This window comes from Arachis ipaensis, chromosome B2 (assembly GCF_059453495.1).
Source record: "Arachis ipaensis isolate K30076 ecotype BB chromosome B2, ASM5945349v1, whole genome shotgun sequence".
NCBI lineage: Eukaryota > Viridiplantae > Streptophyta > Magnoliopsida > Fabales > Fabaceae > Arachis > Arachis ipaensis.
In genome coordinates this window covers 71145985-71161258 of record NC_142437.1, presented here as the reverse complement: position 1 = coordinate 71161258, position 15274 = coordinate 71145985, and the positions used below count along the sequence as shown (strand labels likewise).

The window sequence follows — 15274 nt, the reverse complement described above, 5'->3', positions numbered from 1 at the left end:
TAGAGTGAATTACTTGTCATGCTTTGTTAAAATTTGTCTGTGTTCTGTGGTGTGTTGCTATTGACTAAGGAATAAAATAAAATGAACTTAACTTCTAACCCTGACCCTACTAAGAACTCCCCAATTCTTACCCCTTATTTTCACTTCTTTCAACTTCAGATGTGAAAGTTTAGTGCGGAGCTACAGAAACATAAAAGATTATTTTCACGAGTTGAGTTGTTAGCATTTATTTTCTCCCCGTCTTTATTATTTTAGTTTTTAGAGGGGTAGGACTTGTAATTGAAATTCTTTGAATATGTCTATGTATAAAGCTGTGACTATATATATATATATATCACAACTAAAAAATGGATTAATACAGACAGATTTAGTCTTTATTACAGACGGATTTTTGGTTATCGACGAAATTACCGACGAATTTTATCCCTCTGTAAAAGCCTCGTCGGAAATTATTTACCGACAGATTTTTTCGTCGGAAAATTACCTACGGATTTCTACCAGTTACCGACGGATTTTTCGTCGGTAATTACAGACAGATTTTCTGACAGATTTTCTGTCGGTAATTACAGACAAATTTTTTGATGAATTTTCCGTCTATAAATTATAAACAGATTTTTTGACAAATTTTCTGTCAGTAATTACAGACAGATTTTTCGACGAATTTTTCGTCTGTAATTTGAACCTTGGAAAATCATCTCATATTCTGAATACAGACAAAAAATCCGTCTGTAAATCTATCAGTAAGGAAAAATAGAATTTTTTTTTAAATTTTTTATTACAAAATAAATGCTTTAGATTTGTTTTCTAAATTTACTCCATCAAACACTATAAATTGAAAAAAAGAAAGCCAAAAATGACATAGATAAAACATAATATTCATTACATGATACCTATAAAATTGGATGTTATTTTTCAACACCATTGTCTCAATAAAAAGATACCCCAAAATTTCTTATAAACTACAACAGAAAAGGGAAGGACTTTCAGCCTAAATTTTAAAACTATTTCCTCATGCTCTCTTTAAAGTTTAAACCCTCCAATCTAATCTGAGTTACATGATTCTTCACTCCATGGTAGACTCTTGTGTGGCTGAAACTTGAAAGTATTTGTCCATCTACTTCTTTGATTTGTTTACATTGGACTGAGCATATGCAGTTCCCTGGTGTCAAAAAATAGAACATGGACAGATTTCAGAAGCCTAACAATGTTTTATAGGATTAAGAAAAAGTGAAGGAGGATAACAAAAATACAACTTTAAAACAGAACTGCAAGAGAGAGAGAGAGAGAGAGAGATGCTTGCATGCTCTTGAAGCACATTTAATTTGTTCTACAGGAACACTCACAGCCACTGATTTCTAATTTTTTATGTAACTTCTAGAAAATGTTATAAATGAAAAAAAAAAAGTGGCTATAAATTTTCCTAGAGCATGCATTAAAAATGCTGCAGGAGACATGGAATCCGATATTGTTGTATACGGCATTCATATACAATTATAGGCATGATGATCAAATGAACATCTAATTTGAACTCAAACCCTCTTCTGTAGATAATCGAGGTTAGTAACCATCGCAACCAACATTTGACCATTTCAAAATTTAAATATATTTTCAGCTCTAGATTCATCAGAAACATGAGAAGGTATAATACAAGATTTCAGCATAGAAGTTTCAGGAATTAGTATTCTATCAATAGAAAAGAGAAAATATGTGAATACATACATAGTGAAGGAACTTACTGATTAAACATTGTCAATCTCATTTTCAACTCTCCATTGTAAACAATCGATTATCTGTAAAACTTTAAGTCGTCAGCAAAGTATACACATTGAAAGAACACAACTCAAAGTAATTCTAAGAACAACCAAACAACCGAACCAGCTAAAGACCTTAAGCATAAAAAGATCTAACTAACCATTTTATGGGCTTTGGCAACATTCCAGTCCCTTGCTTTGAGAAATTTGGCTAGTGTTTCAGTTGGATATCCCTGATGCATGTTCTAAAATATAAAGTAAAATATTTTAGGGGAAAAAAAGAGGGATTTATTAAAATAAGAGTAAAAAACAAGAAAAGGCACTTATTGGTTTAATATCACTAAAATTTAGGATGATGATTCTTGAAGAGTGTTGAACAAACATTGAAAAGAACAATTATTCATTAAAAAGTACATTACTTGAATTCAAATCTTGAATTCTTAATCCCTTCAAATGTATATTATAACCACCAATAAAAACACTCCTTAGCAAATGCGAGGCAACAAAAGTGATCCAGGTCAATTTAACCAAAAAAAAAAACTGATGCTTATCAAATCATTTGATTCTCTTAATTTGAAATTTCAAACAAACAAACAAAAAGAAAAGCTTTTTTCTTTCGTCTCCTTTACCAAATCAAGTTGCAGATCATGAATCATAAGTTAAATTGTTTCTTTTTCCCTTAAATCTTTTCTCAATATACAAGATCAAACATATAAGAATCTAAGCAAATTAACTAAAAGAAAAAAAAAGGCAAACCTGGAATGTAATCTTCTGCTGCTTATTCACTGGAATGAGACAAAAAAAAGAAGGAATCTTTATCAATTAGAGATCATGGAAGTAAAACAAGAATACGAGATGAGACTGATTTATTTATTTATTTTGAAGGTTGTGAAGAACACACCATTTTCTATCATGGATTGCAACTGCTTGATTGCATCCTGGTTGCAAATACCCATCTTCAACTGAAACAAGGACAAATCTGCAACTGGGTTCTTGAAAAAGTGTGACCTTTAACACTAGCACAGGAAGATTCCACCCATTAAAGAAAGAGAAACTAAATTTGATTGATTCAGGTTCCCCAATGGGTTAGAGAAGAAGGTGAGGGTTGCTAATGCTTCTCCACCATGAAAAGATTCAAACTTTGTTTTGTTCAAGTCATGTGAAAGCATGGAAGGGAAAGGGTGGTGGTGTTGTTTTTGGCCTATGTAGCAAAGAACAAACAAACAAAAGTCCAACGATAAATCAGGACCAAGGGAAACTCTGAAGCTACTGTGACTGGGATTAGCAATCCATTTAATATTGGATTACTTTTGAAAAAGTAGAGAGATTGTTAATACCTTAGATAGGTGTTGTATTTGACCATGAATCCATAGCCCCATGAGCAGAATTACTATTACATCTTGCACTATTTTTCGAAAAAACACATATGGTATCAACTTCAGGAGCAGCAGGGAAGGTCGTCGCATCACCAAAATCTTGGACATTATCAGCAACGATGCCAATATCATTTGACATTTGATTCTTCAGTGGTAGTGTCCACAGCTTCATCTGAATCTGAATAAGACTGGCACCTAGCAACTAGCAAAGAAGAAAAGAACTAACTTCAATCATGGTCATGCACAGAATGCATAAAAACAAACATGCATACAAGTTATTTGTCAGACTGAGTGAGATCCAATTCGTAGGGAATGAGAGCAAATAAACCAAAAGATTAATTAGGGTAACCAAAATGCCATCGCAGAAGCTTCACCAAAGCTTCCTTGCCGCACAGAGCCTTCATCTTGTTCGCATTGCCGCTTTTTGTGTCCCTCAACGGCAATGCTGCTTTTCTCTGCATTTCAATTTTTTTAAAGTTACTCATCTGCATCAGAAGAAAAAAAAAAAACAATCAAAGAAAAACCCTCAAACTTGCTCAAAACTATTATCAAATCAAACTATTAAGTATTAGAACCTGCTTTATATCTTCATCATAATCGCTGACGTTGAAATTGATATCTGCATCAATGCTACGGAACTTGATCGCAGCTCGATCATATGCCCTGAAAATTAAATCAAACTTACACACTAAAATTCAAATCCATGAAATATTTTTCATTAGCCAAAAAGAAAAAAAAAAGAACCGATAACAAAATTACCTAGCTGCAGCATGTGCTGTCAAATCCACCTATTAAAATATATAAATAAATAAATTCATAAACAAACAGAAAAGCAATATACATCATTTAAAAAGAGAAAAAAGTTTGAATTCAACTACAATCATCGCTGCGTTTTCTCACCCAAGTACACTTGTTTGCTACAATCCCTGCACAGAGCACCAACAATTGCAGCATCTATAGCACCTTGATTCTCAGTCCTATATGGAAGACCAAGTTAACATGGACACTAGTCTTCAATCGCTGAGAGTGGGGTCACATGGTGCATCTTCCAATTCAAGGTGGACAGAATCAGAAGCTCCATTCTCGGAATAGTCTTTGACTCAAACACATATTTTGCATCTTCAACCTGATGATGATTCATGATCAAATAATCACATTATTAGAAACATCATGATGAGTTTTCTGATATAAAGGAGAAAAAATACGTACTTGAAGGTCCAAGAGAATAGGCACTTGAGTTTTTTCAACTTTAGCAGCCAAAGAGATGCAAGTGACAGAGGCAAGTTGAGTCATCCATGGCTTCTCCCTTTGAAAATGGAAGCTCAAGAGGAACCTATCCAGATAAGTATAAATAGAAAAAAGGATTAGGAAATTCATCAATAAAATATTATAAACTAGAACCATGCACACAAATAAATAGTCCGCCATAATAAAACAAGATCACTGATAAATAACACTTTCCAGCAAAAGAATCAAAGTGCACTTTTGTAAAATAAATACCTATCTTCTTGTAATAGCTTAATTCTTTGTCCCATTTCAGCAGCACTCAATTGTTCCTCCGAAACGACTTTTGCAGCTTCTCCATGCTTGCTAAGGGCAATACCTGCTCAAACAAAGCAGACAACACATTGGAAGGCTATCATGATTATTGCTCAGAGTTTTATATCTTTAATTTGATTTTTGAGATAGCTATCATGAGTCGTAGTTTGTAGTTTTTCGCACTTCAAGTTCAAAGAAACTCTAGCATAGAATGGCATGTTAAAATACACAAATCTATTCATGCGAGAAATGATTCATGACAAACAAAAACACACAAAGATAAACCCATTCATCCAGCAATGGAAAATGTACCTCAAATATAACAGAAATTATGATGATCTGGCGCGAAGTTCTCCGCCATGACCGGTTTCTCCAATTGACCCTGGCCATAACCGCAGCTTCCTTTTTGGAAATATACTGCAGCCTCTTCTCGAAATCATCGCTACATCTTCTGAATATCCCGTTCCACTACATCTTCTGAATATCCCATTCCAAATTCGAGAAATTAACCCCTGCTTCTTACCCTTCTTCTTCTTCTTATTCTTTTCCTCCTCTCCATCACCAACAACAGCAGTGGCACCAACACTTTCCTCTTTCTTCTTCTCACCTTTTCCAACTACCTTATTCTCCTCACCCATTCTTTTTCGCTCTTTCTTCTTCCCTAAAACCTCAAACAAAATAGAAGAAACAACCAATTAGGGTTTTGTTGACTGAATTTCGCTGTTAGCTATGATACGGCACCGTATTGCTTGCGAGTAAGTGAAAGGTCAGCAATTCATTAGGGAAAAGAAGCGACTAAGAATGTGAAGGAAAGTGTGAGTGAGACAAAGAAAGTGGGATTAACGAACTTGGATCTGAGAAGGTTCGAGAATCTTGGGTTGAGGGTTTTGCAGTGTGGTTGGTGGATCTATCTTAGGTGGAGATCGAGGGGAGGGAACATACAGGAATATACAAGTTGCAGGAATATACAAAATTCATACGTTAGAATTTAGAAACTCGGTTCTCTGCAAAAGCAACAGGGAAGGGATAGGGTTAGGGCTAGGGATAATGAAATCCAAATAGAATCACAATGGAAGGGGTTAGGGATATGGATGAGAAAGAGGCGGAGGCCTACCTAAACTAACGGCGATGAGAAGAGATGATGACAAACTTCCGGTGAGGAGAGAAAAAGTAGTGACGAGAGCGGCGGCGGAAGGAGCTCGTAAGACAAGAACACGGCGGAGAGAGCTCATACGACGATGGCAACGAAGGGAGCAAACGCGATGAGGGCTATAGAGGGAGCTCGTGCGACGCGAGCCACGGCGGCGGGGACAACGGAGGACGTCACATCTTCAACGGAGAGAAAAGGTAGGGAGTAATTCAAGGAAAAAGTGAAAAAGTGAAATGAACCATAACTCTTTATTCTAATATTTCTGGCGGAAAATTTTAAATTACAGACGAATTTTTTATTTGTAATAATTTAATAAAATGCAACATTTTTGTCCATTTAATTACAGACAGGTTTTTTGTCTGTAACTATTTTCTACAAAAAAAAATTCCGGTAGAATTATCGATGGATTTTTTTTGTCTGTAATTTATGCTAATTCATTTTTTTTATTTTCCAACAAAAAATCCTTCTGAAATTCTGTTTATATTTTCATGGGATAAAATCCGTCGAAAATATTCGTCTGTAATAACTAGTTTTCTTCCTGTTTTCTTAATTAAAGTTTTGATTTGTATTCGCAAAGGCTCGATATTAATTAAGGATAATAAAAGATAAAAAGGTTTAGAGATAAGTAATGCCTGAACTTTTAGTACGATGATGAAGTGCTAAAAGTTAGGGTGTTACAGACATTAACCCCAGCCTTCTCCCAAAACTGGGGTTAATGTCTCATCCTATCGCAAACCTATTTGTGAACATGAGGCCTATGCCTAATGTATTATTGTTGGCCGAAAAGTGTGATGCACCTGGGTGAGTTTCATGTTATAAAAGACACAAATATTCAAAATAAGTCCTAATACGAAGATTTAGGAAGATAATTAAGAAAGAGAATGGAAGATATGTGAAAAAGTGTATGATTCTAGAAAAAATGTAAGATACACAAACAATGACACTTAGGTAAATTAGATAACTAAGAGAACTAATTATGTAATTAATAAAGTTTAAGGCTAGAAACATGAATATAGAAGTCCTAGGGGTAAAAGTAAAATTTTATAAAATAAATAAGTTAAAGTTGTAATTTAAAAAAATAGTTGAGTCCAAACATATACCTTAGTAAAAGTTAGGGGTAAAAAGATGAACCTATGATAATAATTAAAAAATCTAAAGGAAAGGTAACACATTTGGTTAAAAGGATAAATCGGCATTAACAAAAGATTTAGGGGTAATATGGTAAATAAGAGTGTAACTTGGTAACTTGAGTAATAATTAACACTAGGATAATTAATTATGACACCTAGGGTTAATATGGTCTTTTTAAGAAAAAGTAAGGTTTAAAATGGTTAATTAGTAAGCTTTAGAGGTAAAATGGTCTTTTATAAAAATATAAAGATAAAATAGTATAGTATCACTTCTAAGGATAAATAAAAGCATAAAAGACATATAAAACTGAAGGAAAGGAAGGGTAACATGGTATCAAAGGTCGAAAGACTAAGAGTAAGAGAATCTCTTGAGCTACGAAATGATACCATAGCAGTGTACTGAGTGAACAAGGACAAGAGAGTCCCTTTAGTAAGTCATTACATTGTGCCCCAAAGAGAAACAAAATCCCCCAAGGTGCGAGAAGGCCACATGGTAGAGCGGAGTTCTAGACCGCCTAGTCAGTGACTGTGTGATGTGGGGACGCCCATAGATTTAGAACCATTTTCCAAACGAAAAAACATCTGACATGGTGATTGGATCTTTGTATCTGACATAGCAATCATAAACCTATATTTGACATGGCGATCAAATACATATGTATATCTGTGTGATAATACGCACAGCTAAAAACCCATATTCGAGATTTGTGTCCGGGTAATGTCAGGAGCGGGTAGGCAACTGACACATGAGTTCAAGGCTTGCGATAGGATGAGACATGTATCATACTTGATTGGCCATTTTCTTGTAATTAAATTATATGCTTGTGAATGCTACCTGTGTTCTGTTATTTGATCTACTGCTTGTATGTGTGATTACCCTAAAATGTAGACTTAGCACTCAAATCCCATGAAAATATAGGCTTAGCACGAAAACCTCTCTGTTCTTTGTTATTGCCTTGCTGGGAACCATTAGTTCTCACTCCCTTGTTCTCCCACTCTACAAATGGTATCAGAAGTCATATTCTTTAAGGTTCCTGCGTCGAACTACTACTGGGATCTCATATGGGGCAGGACAATCATATGTGGCGATATCCAGACCCACATGTATGTCTTTCCTGAGCGACCCTTCTTTAATCTATCAGTACCTTATTTAGTCTATGACAACCTTATTGTATGAAACTCAGCCTTCGGGCATACCTATGTGAATATATCTATTTGTGCTTTCCGCTTTTATTATGAATATGTTATGTGCTTACTATTGAAAATAACAATATAACTTTATTAATTCACAATTATAATGCACGTTACAGGCTCATATTAATATAAATAATATATAGTCTAGAGTCTCTAGGTTTAACTAGATGGTAACACTTGACGATTGGCATTAGACATGACATACTAGCCGGTTCAATCGGTTTACCAATTAATTGCCGGTTTGACTAGTTTGCGCCAAATTTTTGCTTCAATTGAACCGATTAAAAGATTGGTTTTCGATTAACCCAATTGAACCAATCAGTTTGGTTTGATTTTTGAAACCATAATTTTTATATATGACAAACTATTTGTAGAACTTTAAAAAGTTAAGAGTAAGGACAATTTGAAAGTTTTACTCATAAATTAGAAATGTTTGCAAATTTAACTATTAATTTTATTTACAGAGAAGACTTTAGAAAAATAAAATCCTAATATTAATAAATGATTATTCCACTTTGAAGAAGTGTAAAACGATAATTACTCGTTATGCTCAAGTTAAAGTATGATTTTGGTTGTGACTTGTAAACATTTTAGGATAATAATTTACTTTGTGTATTTTTCTTAAAATATTAAAAAATATAAATACTTTTTTTATAAGTTTTTCCTGTGTAGGAGGGCACAAATACACACAGGTTGTATGCATAATATAAACTAAAATTTGATCTTTAGATTTTTGTATTTTAATTTTTTTTGGATATTATTAAAGAAAATTTCAAAAAAAAATTTATTTATTTTAAATCTAGTCTATCTAACTTTTTTGAAGATATATTGTTGAGTTTGAAAAACTAATATTCAATTAAAATGATGAACAAACATTATTAAAAAATTATTAAATGTTTATATGATTGTGTTATGGTTTAGTGTGCACGAAAGCAAATTAAGTTTCATGTTAGCCCAATCAAGTAAGTCCATTTTGATCAATAAACAAATTTAGCCTTATACTAAAATGATCCAAAAACTAGTGGCTGAATAAAGAAAACAAAAGGCCCAAAGAAAAGGATCCTAGCCTATTCAGTGAAGTAGCCTAAACCTTACTTCAAGTCACTTAAACTCCAATTAATTTTTTTGAAACTTCCATCGAAAGTCAAAAATTTTTTCTTCTCTCTTCTCTCTCATTCAACTTGGTCACGTCATTCAAAGAAGAAGAAAAAAGAAAATCAAAACTTCAGAAATCAGATAATGAAAAAAGACAAAAAAAATTTTTTTTCCAAATCAAAACAAGAAGAAAAGACTACAAAGTAGCTAGTCTCTCTCGACCAAAAGCACATTAAGAAGATTCTTCCCTCATCTGAGCAACGCCGAGGAACCAAGTAGAAAGTCACAAGGTCACAAGTATGGAATAAGCAACAATGGAGAATGTGAAGTCAACTTGGTTCAGAAGCTCATCAACGCTCAAAATCAAAACTTGGAGCCAAAGTCAAGCTCAACGATCAAGATTGAAGAAGTTTGAAGAGAAATGATGAGAGAGAATAAGTGAATTGCATGCAATAGATTCAGATTTCTCTCTCTTCTCTAATGAAACCGTTGCTAGTCTCTGATTTTGGAGAAGGAGACAATGTTAGGGTTGAACGAGATTCAACCTTGGAAGCTTCACTCTTCTATATTAAGGGTGAACGACCAAGGGTTGAAGGTAAGGAGAGTAAGTAAAAAAGCACAGAATTCACTCTCATAGCTATCCAAGCTGTTAGAGTTCTTCTCCTTCATGTAGTTCATTTAGTATTTTCTTTTTCTCAATTTAATCTATCTGAGTCTCATTGTAAAAGACAAACATGGTGATGTTTGTAAGAAAAAACCAATGAGAGGTAAAAGACAATGAGTTAAACTAGGAGAAAAAGCCAGAAGATGTCCCAGGTTTTCTTTGTACATCTTTCTGTTTTGTTTCATGATCCTGTGGAAATTCTTTTGCAAGTTGGGTTAGTACTGTGCTGTTGAAAGCTAGATTGAGGTCTAGTCAAATTCAGACTGGGTTAGAATCTATATTTGTCCCAAATAGGATTGGGTAGATTCTAGAAAAATTTGGTGAATGTAATCTTGTTGAAAGATAGTGAAATTCCGTCACTGTTGTGATGGAGACTGGATGTAGGCTACATTACACTAAGTAGCTGAACCAGGATACATCTGGGTATTACTCTTTCTTCTCTACTTCACTTCTGTTTCTGTTACTCAGGAGACAAAATGAAAATGTCTCTCAACTCGATATGAGAGAAAAGTAAAAAACTTGGTCAAATATTTACAGCAACATCAAATAAACCTCAATTAACACACAAATGAACCGAAATTAGTTCAGTTTTGAATAAGTAGTAAAAAAGACTCAATCATCAACAAAAAAAATATTCAAATCATTTATGGATCCAAATGAACCTCAATTAAACCTAGAAATGAACCGAAATTACTTAACGAATAACAAATTTGGTCAATATTTATGAGCAGCATCAGATGAACCTCAATTAACATACAAATGAACCGAAATTAGTTCAGTTTTGAACAAACGGTCAAAATGATTCAATTATCAACAAAAACACATTGAATTCATTTTTGGATCCAAATGAACCTCAATTAAAAGGAAGAAAAGAAAAAATGCAGCAACAACCGCATCAATAAAAGAACGGCGATTGTGAAAAAACATGCGAAGAAGAAGAAGAAAGAATGCGAAAATGAAGAAGGAAGAATGCAAAAAAGAAGAATGAATAACGCGAAGAAGAAGAAGGAACACGAAGACAAAAAAAGATATGTAACGTTAGTGAAGCGCGTGCGTAATGAAAGTGGTTTTTATTGAGTTTGAGCCAACTTAACTGGACTTGTTACCAAAAAGACTTGGATGTATAACTGGACTGATATATTAAACAATTGAATATTCATATCTTGATTTGAAATATTTAAAAAAGATTTTTATCGTTAACAAATTTAAAAAACACATTTATTAGCAATTTGATTATTTGAGATTTTTTTTTGTTTACTATTAATTTTTATTTATTTAAAGAGTAAATTACCAATTATGCCCCTGAATTTGTAAAACGCTGACATAAATACCCCTAATATTTGTTAACGACAATCATACCCTTGAGAAATTTAAAAACGGAACAAATCTACCCAACTGTGAGGAGAACCCTTCTCCGTTAAACGGAGCTTGGTGATGTGGCAAACGGAAGTCCAACGTGGCATCCGTATTAGGCTCTCAATCCCGTTTTGTCCATGTATCCCCAATTCAACAAACCCTAATTGCCCAATTCAGATGAAATGACGAAATTAACCTTAAGTGAAACACCATATTTAACAAAGACTATGTTGGACGCGCGAAACTGAAGAGTTTGTGGGTGGTCGTCTCTGTTTCTCTTCGTCTGTTGTCGCTTTATATTCGTTTTTTGGATTTGGCAACGTCACATGCAGTATCACGTTTGGCGTTGATACGAAGTGAAGAAGTCGCTGTCGATCAACCAAGGTTTTGGTAAGCATTTTATATTTGCATTGTTGTTATTATCAGTCGTTTGGGGTTTGCAATGGAGGTATGATGATGGTGTTTTCATGTGTTGTGTTAGCTGATTATGACTTTTTTGATGATTTTTGTCAGATGGCTACGCACATCACATTTGTTTATCACCATCGGGGTTGGTTAGAGAAGGATGCAGATGGTGTGCTGAAGTATAATGGTGGTTTAGTGAGTATCATCGAGAGGGTGCATGTTGATACTTGTAATCTATTCCTTGTTGAAGGCTTGTTTCTAGATTTATGTTATACTAGGTTTAATGAAGTTTATTGGTTGGAGCCAGGGATGGATTTAGCTAACGGGTTACGGGTGCTTAGAAGGGATGCCGATGTGGTTAAGATGTGTGATGCTGCACTGAGGAATGAAAACAGGGTCCACTTGTATTTTGAGCATCCAGTTGATGCAGATCCAGAGTATGTTGATGAGGCTGAGGTTTTGGCTAACGAAGATGTTGACATGCCTCCTTTAGAAGACCAGCAAAATCATGACCAGGAACCCCAACAAAATGAAGAGGAGAAAGGATCTGAACATACAGAAGTAGAGGGAGCTCCTTTATTAAATAAAGCAAATGAACAAGACGATCCCCCACAGCATGAGGAGCAACAACAAGAAGAGGATGAACCAACGTTGAACAACGGGGGGTATGATGAAGCATTACCAGAGGAGGCTGGTACTGAAAACCTTTCTAATCAAACTGAGGCTGTAACAATTGAAAATGAGGCCCCAAATTTAGGAGACAATCAGCAGACACATGTTGAAGACCATGAGAGGCTATCTAATCCTGAAGAAGTTGATGGCAGGGGAAGAAAACGCAGGAAGAAACATGCGAGGCTCCCACCATCTGGTAGAGATCAACCTGCACCACAAAACAATAGTGATGCACATGCTGGTTAGTATATGAATTGTAGATCCTAGTAGTAATGTTGTTTTTTTTTGGATTGTAAATGTATTTGCCATAAACTGTCCGCTAATTAATAACCTTAAACTATGAATGCGTAATGTTGTTGAATTAGATGAAGATGCCTCTTGTGGGGTTCAAGGTCGGAGGATTCATCGAAGACCCCGTCCATCCGGCCAGAGGATTCTGCCACCTAGGGAAGAGAATCAGGCCCCAAGGGTGGTTGTTCCTAACCCAAATGATCATGATGAAGAGCCTACTCAATATCAGTATCATTCTGAAGAACTACACACCCCACCAGGTTCTGATTCAGAGGATGAAAATCCAGTATTCCCTCAGCATAATCCTGATACAAGTTTGGCAAAATTAGACTGGAGTTAGGGATGGAGTTTGGCACGATGCAGCAGTTTAAGGATGCAGTAAGGAAGTATAGTATTCAGATGGGCAGAGAAGCATTTTTTCTCAAGGTTGAACCACATAGGTGCAGGGTCATCTGTTACAATGAAACTTGTCCATGGGAAGTTTACTGTGCAAGGAGAAACCAGCCACCTAGTTACCAAATAAAAACATTGGTCGATGAGCATACATGTCCTAGGAGTAATAAAAGTAGGTCAGTCACTTGTAAATAGGTGGCCGAGGAGTTGATTAGCAAGATTAGGGTATGTCCTAACTTGTCCCATAGAGAGGCTCGAGATATATTCAAAGTTGAGTTTGATATCTGTGTCGGAGAGAGGATGATGTTTAGGGCAATGGAGAAGGCTAAGGATGTCATCGAGGGCACAGAAAAGGAACAATATTTGAAGTTAAGGACTTACTTGACTGAGCTGCGTAAGGCCAATCCAGGATCCACTTACCGTATGAGCACAACCCCACAACAAGAGGGGCTGCCTAAGTTTAGAAGTCTATACATCTGTCTAGATGCCTGCAAAAGGGGATTCAAGCAAGGATGTAGGCTTTTCCTATGCATTGATGGAGCATTTTTGAAGGGTTATTTTGGGGGGCAGCTGCTTACAGCCGTTGCTCAGGACGCCAACAATCATCTATTCCCAGTTGCATATGGAGTAGTTGATGCAAAAACAAAGACCAATTGGAAATAATTCCTAGAGTATTTGTTGGAAGATATCGGGGATCATAGGCAATTCGACTGGCACTTCATGTCTGACAAATAGAAGGTTAGTCCTTAAATTGTGTGTACAATTATTTTATAGTATATTATGTCTAACTTAGTTATTTACAGGGGCTAATACCTGCTCTACAAGAAGTTATGCCAGGGGTTAAACACAGGTTCTGTACTATGCATATGTGGAGGAATTTTAACAAGCGTTGGAAAGACCTAGAACTTAAACAGTTGCTATTTCAATGTGCAAGGGCACTGACTGATCAGGAATTTAATGAAGGTATGGATGCCATCAAGAGAATTAATACTTCTGCTTGGGAATATCTGTCTAAGTATGAGCAAGAAACTTGGTCAAGATCAAGATTCTCCACTTGACCTAAAGTGGATAACATAACGAACAACAATGCGGAGTCACTTAATGCAACCATGGTGGGGCTAAGAGGCAAGAGCATCGTAACCATGCTAGAGGAGATTAGATATTACCTCATGAAGACTATGGCTACGCACAAAGATGCACTCATGGCCTACACGGGTAAACTGGCGCCTATCCAAACCAGCAGATTGGAGAAGGAAAAGAAGGAAGGAAATTACTAGGAAGCTCAATGGGTGGGAGACGATGAACACAATGTCTTTGAAGTTAGAAGGCATGGTCGAACAGTTCAGGTCAACACTCACGAAAGGACTTGCACTTGTAGAAAGTGGCAACTGACAGGTCTATCTTGCTGTCATGGAGTTGCTGCAATTCAAAGAAAAAATCAACGACCAGAAGATTACGCCCACCATTGGCTGACTATGGAATCATACAATAGAACATACCAATTTCACATCAACACTGTCCCTAGTCAAGAATATTTGACTGATGCAAAAGGGCTGCCGTGTCTCCCTCCACCTTATAAGAGGCCAATAGGAAGGCCTACAAAGAAGAGAGCACGACATGAATCAGAGAGATAGAGTGGGAGCCAGTACAAAATCAATAGGAGCTATGGAAAAACAAGTTGTAAATTTTGCAAGAAGGTAAATAAAAACTCACTTGTTCAATGCCTCTTGCTATTGACTGTTCTCATCTGTTGATGCTTTGAATGATGTTGTCTTCGTAGGTGGGACATAATTCCAGGACATGTCCTGATAAGAAGACTCATGTTGCAGCTGAGGAAGATGAAGATGCACAACAAGCACCTCAAGCAGGTCAGCCGGCAACAGGAGGAATTGTGCCACCCAGGGGCTTACAAGACATGTCAGACTCAGAGCAGGAGATGTTTTGGGAAGAAACCATGGATGCAGTTGAAGAGGAGCTCACCCAAGGCCACCTACAGTCTGAAGCTGATGAAGAGGTAGTTCATTTCTCAATAATTGCTGTTTACAGTAAATTCACATGTACTAATTAGACTTAATTTCTTGTAGGCCAATATGAACACATCCAGGGCAACAACTCATGGTGAAGGAGGGAGAGCTGCTAGATCTAACCCTGCAAGGAGAGCACCAAGATCTAAAACTCCCTCCAATGCTGCTGCGGCTGCTGCTGCATCTACTAGCAAGGAAAGATCAAGGGTAAAGATGCCTATTAGGAGACACCCC

At 36.0% G+C, this 15274-nt stretch overlaps 2 protein-coding genes across 3 annotated transcripts; one reads left to right on the top strand and one right to left on the bottom strand.

The window, feature by feature from the left end:
* Positions 1-832: 832 nt before the first annotated feature.
* LOC107625266 (uncharacterized) lies at positions 833-4217 on the bottom strand. 2 transcript variants are annotated; one of them, XM_088506356.1, is made up of 10 exons: positions 4028-4217; positions 3887-3915; positions 3703-3790; positions 3502-3612; positions 3089-3329; positions 2653-2952; positions 2508-2536; positions 1913-1996; positions 1737-1790; positions 833-1159 (listed from the first exon to the last, which is right to left on the bottom strand). In XM_088506356.1, exons 1-5 carry the CDS (start codon positions 4079-4081, stop codon positions 3090-3092), a joined length of 522 nt encoding a protein of 173 aa, XP_088362482.1. In that variant the 5' UTR covers positions 4082-4217; the 3' UTR covers positions 833-1159; positions 1737-1790; positions 1913-1996; positions 2508-2536; positions 2653-2952; position 3089. The 2 variants fall into 2 exon arrangements, with proteins under 2 accessions (XP_088362482.1, XP_088362483.1); XM_088506357.1 differs by having other exon boundaries at positions 3502-3582.
* Positions 4218-11697: 7480 nt separating this feature from the next.
* LOC148574330 (uncharacterized) lies at positions 11698-12963 on the top strand. The gene is made up of 3 exons (XM_088505885.1): positions 11698-11703; positions 11769-12573; positions 12725-12963. Exons 1-3 carry the CDS (start codon positions 11698-11700, stop codon positions 12961-12963), a joined length of 1050 nt encoding a protein of 349 aa, XP_088362011.1.
* Positions 12964-15274: the final 2311 nt, after the last annotated feature.

What these genes read in the sequence shown, in the direction of transcription:
- LOC148574330 (XM_088505885.1), top strand. An exon ending in CAATAGTGATGCACATGCTG is followed by an intron (nt 12,574 to 12,724) that starts GTTAGTATATGA and finishes GTGGGGTTCAAG; the next exon opens with GTCGGAGGATTCATCGAAGA.
- LOC107625266 (XM_088506356.1), bottom strand. Translation starts at nt 4,081, where the DNA reads ATGCTGCAATTGTTGGTGCTCTGTGCAGGGATTGTAGCAAACAAGTGT. An exon ending in TAGCAAACAAGTGTACTTGG is followed by an intron (nt 3,916 to 4,027) that starts GTGAGAAAACGC and finishes ATATTTTAATAG; the next exon opens with GTGGATTTGACAGCACATGC. An exon ending in ATGATGAAGATATAAAGCAG is followed by an intron (nt 3,613 to 3,702) that starts GTTCTAATACTT and finishes CTTCTGATGCAG; the next exon opens with ATGAGTAACTTTAAAAAAAT.